At 42.1% G+C, this 4,052-nt stretch overlaps 1 protein-coding gene across 1 annotated transcript; it reads left to right on the top strand.

Annotated features, from left to right (window-relative positions):
* Positions 1–234: 234 nt before the first annotated feature.
* CSUI_009388 (atp-dependent hsl protease atp-binding subunit hslu) lies at positions 235–4,023 on the top strand (the record flags this gene model as incomplete). The annotated part of the gene is made up of 5 exons (XM_068069504.1): positions 235–373; positions 1,006–1,123; positions 1,940–2,132; positions 2,768–2,860; positions 3,878–4,023. Coding segments are annotated over exons 2-5 (531 nt in total), but the record flags the coding sequence as incomplete, so codon positions are not given.
* Positions 4,024–4,052: the final 29 nt, after the last annotated feature.

Here is a 4,052-nt window from a genome sequence, read left to right as displayed (position 1 = left end):
CTTCTCTTTCCTCTCTTTTCTTCGCTTTTCTGTTTTCTCTTGAGAATGTATATATAGTGCTGTGCATGCATCCGTAGAAGGGTCTAGGGTGGGGGGCGTGTGTATAGACATAGATTTCACATACGAATGGTTACGATCCAGGGGCGCATCTTGCTGTCTTCCCCTCTCTTTCTTTTTCTCTTTCTTTCTGTCTTTCGTCCGCGTTCTTTCTCATGACGTCTCGGTTTTCCTTCTAAAGGAGAATCACTTTTGGGGCTTTATCAGCATGGTCGAGGTTTCTCTAGACTGACTGTTGAAATTCTCTCTTGCAGGTTGAGGCGACGAAGTTCACAGAGGTGGGATTTCATGGGAGAGACGTCGACCAAATCGTTAAGTAAGGTCTTATTCTTCTTTGTACTCTTCTCGTCTCTTTCTGTCGTCTTTCTCTTTTTCCTTTTCTTCTTTTTCTTCCGAATGCAATCTCTTCTTGGTGTCGTTTTTTTCTTTCATCCTTCCTGTCTTTCTGATTCGACCGCGATAGATGTCGAGATAGATACATAGGTAGATAGATAGATAGAGTAAAGATAGATAGATAGACAATACGCAGGAAGGGTAGCTGCTATCGAGGTAGATAGATCTGTACGTAGATAGACAGGTAGTAGATAGATGTATCTAGATAGGGAGAAGGAGAAGGCTTGTTCTCTGTGGAGAAGGGGAGGGGCTCCTGCTTCTTTTTCTCCCCCTCCTTGTGCTGTTGATACACTAGTCATAGTGGGGGTTGTCATTCTACACTTCCCATGACTACTCTCACCGTATGCTGTCCATACACTCGAAAACAGAGCTGTAGAAAAGAGAAGGGAGTGGAACTTCTTCTTTTTCTTCTTGCCTCTCTTTTTTGCATGGTGTGAAGCCTTCTCCTTTTCTTCTCTCTTCTCGGTTACCTCCATTCATGCCCTCCATCATCTCTGTCTTTCTCTTTCTGACGCCTCTTTCTTCTATCTATCTTTCTTTCTTTCTTCTTTTAAGAGATTTGGTGGAGATAGCGATGAAAAATCAGAGGTCTCGCCTCCAGGATGTCATGCGACCCACGGCGGTCCATCGAGCGGAGCAAAAGATTCTCGAGGCTCTCCTAGGGAATCTATCTGTAAGCTGCCAGTGCTACTACCACGACGCTGCTCTTCTTCTTTTTCTTTTCTTCTCTTTCTCTTCCTTTCCTCTTCTTCTCCTGTTAGAGAGAAAAAGCGCGCGAGTTTTCCTTGGTTGCTTAGCTCTATTCGCCTGCTCTTAGGAGGTTCAGGAAACGAAAGGAAAGGAAGAAGGAAGAGGGAAGACATCACGACAGAGAGAGATGATCATGTATATACATACATATACATACATGCATACATATACATACATATAGATACATGCATGCATAATCATACATACACACATACTCGTACAGACTTAGGACGCAAGTATATCTGCATACACATCCATCCATACAAGCGAGTTGGTGTGACGGTCAACCCGTACGAATGTCCCTAGTTCCATAATGATATGTTACAGATATGTGTATATGTGTATTTCTATCATATAGATAGGTGTATACAGATATGTGTATATGTGTATTTCTATCTCTATAGAGTATATGTATGTGGTGCGGTTAGGTAAGAATGCCGGGGGAAGCTGTCTTACTTGTGCATATGGGTATATATATCTATATAGATGTGTATGTATGCATATATGCGTGTGTAAAATATATATGTGTGTATTCGGAGATGCTTAGAGAAAGGAGACAAGTATTGCTATAAGGTATGGTAAATAGCCTTCATCGTTCTACTTCTGCTTGACAGTCCATTGCTCTTGTTCTTCTTCTTCTTCCTCATACTTACTTTCTTTCTTTCTCACTCTTTCTTTCTTTCTCATTCTTTCTTTCTTTCTTTCGTTCATTATCTTTTTTCTTTCTTTCTTCTTGTAGGCAGAAGAGCATCAGCAGTGGTTGCGACATTTACGTTGTGGTGATTTGGACTCGAGGAAAGTCCACGTAGACATCCCTCTCTCCACAAAGACAGGAGGAGGGGGAGGGGCGGGATATCGCGAGTCTCCCAGCAGTAGTAGCAGTAGTAGTAGTGGAGGAGGGAGCTCAGGCTATGGAACGGACCCCAATGCAAGTAAGTCAAACAGAAAAGTTGAAAAGAGAGAGATAGATCAAAAAAGCTAGACGGACAAATAGATAGATTGAAGATAGAGAGGGCGTAGATAGATAGGTGGGTCAACGAAAATTAGAGAGACAGGTCGACTGAAGATAGTTGCAAGATAGATAGAGAGATAGATCAGACGCAGATAGATAGATAGATGGAAGGGTCGAAGACGGGCAGATACAGAGATGGATTATCGATAGGTAGACCACAATAGATAGATAGATATATAGATAGATAGATAGAGAGGTACATAGACAGATCAAAGGTAGAAAGATCGATAGATTGAAGACAGATAGATAGAATCCGTTATGTACAGGTAGCCAGCACAGAGGATGAGTCCGTACGTACAGAGATAGATACAGATACATCAGTGTGTCTCTGTATACATACAAGCATCTATGTGGAAATCTATAGATGCATCTATAGCACACATGCTCTAGATATGTTAAGGTGGTCTGATGGGCGATGAAAAGAGGGACGACGACGAAGACGTCTGTGTATGATGGGAATCTTGGGTTGTTTTTTCTTCTATCTTTCTCCTCTCTTACAATCCAGCCATATCTTTCTTTTCTTGTGTGTCTTCTCTTCTCTTGGTGTATCTCTAGTCGTGCTAGATATCGAGAGTATTTTACGTGATATGGATCAGCAGGCATCCTCTCATCGACACACATCTCCATTTTTCTCTTCTTCACCCCGAGGTAGGGAAGCGAACTCCTGTTGTTCCTCCTAATTTTGCCTCATTGGTCTCTTGACGCATGCATGTATGCATGCATTCTACACGAGGAACGCTCCCGTTCTTCATGAATGAGAGACCCTCCCAATACAAATGTCTGTCCCTCTGTGTCTCTGTGCACATGTATACACCCTTATGTCACTGTTTACATATCGCCTAGGAAATAGTTGGTTAGATAGATCAAAGAGAGAGAGAGACAGATAGATACACGAGAGATAGATAGGTAGATTATAGATATATAAATAAATTACAGATAGACAGGTAGATAGCGGCGAACGCTGTGTATGTACAGTAAGTATCTTGAATCTTTGTGAATGCTTCTTGCGGGGTTTCTTCTTGGGTAAAGAAGAGTAAAGGCGAGGAGTCATGAAAAAGAAGAAGAAGATGCAGAGATGTCGGAAGCATTAGAGGCTTCTTCATAGTCACGGAGGAGGAAATGGCTCTGTGCTACCATCTATTTCTTTTCAAACAGAATATGAAGATATCTATCTATCCAGTCATAAAGAGATGTACACGTTCTGTCGATATACATGGGAGATACGTATACACACGTGGATATATGTAATACCCCTCTGTGTATTTATGATCCATAAAAGGGCAGGAGAGGAAGGGTGAAGAAACACTCGTTCTTCCATGTCATATCGAGAGCCTTTCTGGGAGCGCTTGGATCGTAACTACAACACGATGAAAAAAGACAGAAAAGAGGGACGTGTGTCTGTATGAATATCGATGTGTGCATGCATGCAAATTTAAAATGAAGGAGAGTAGTCGATAGGTTACAAGAGGAGGGTATCGGGTGAATGTATCTTTTCTTCTTTAGGAAATGCTGGGACAAAGAAAGAAGTAAATCTGTGATGGAGAGTAGTTGCCCCCCATCGGCTTCTTGAAGATATTTCAGTACCCACTTGCATGTGTACATACACTCCTCTCCGTGTACATACATACACACACCGGAGGTTTTTTTCCTTCTTTGTTTTCCCAGGCCGTGGTGGATTTGATCGCTTTTCTTCTTTCCATCATCATGAAGGAGGAGGGAGAGGACAAAGAGGTTCTCATCACTCCTACCTAACTGTGAAAGAAGCTAGGCTAAAACTCATGCAAGCCGAACTAGATGCTATGATCACTAAGGTACCTACACTACTCTTCTACGCATAGAG

This window comes from Cystoisospora suis (genome assembly GCF_002600585.1).
Source record: "Cystoisospora suis strain Wien I chromosome Unknown contig_5589, whole genome shotgun sequence".
NCBI classification, from domain to species: Eukaryota; Apicomplexa; class Conoidasida; order Eucoccidiorida; family Sarcocystidae; genus Cystoisospora; species Cystoisospora suis.
Note: the sequence above shows the minus strand (reverse complement) of the source record. Positions and strands in the feature narration are given on the sequence as shown.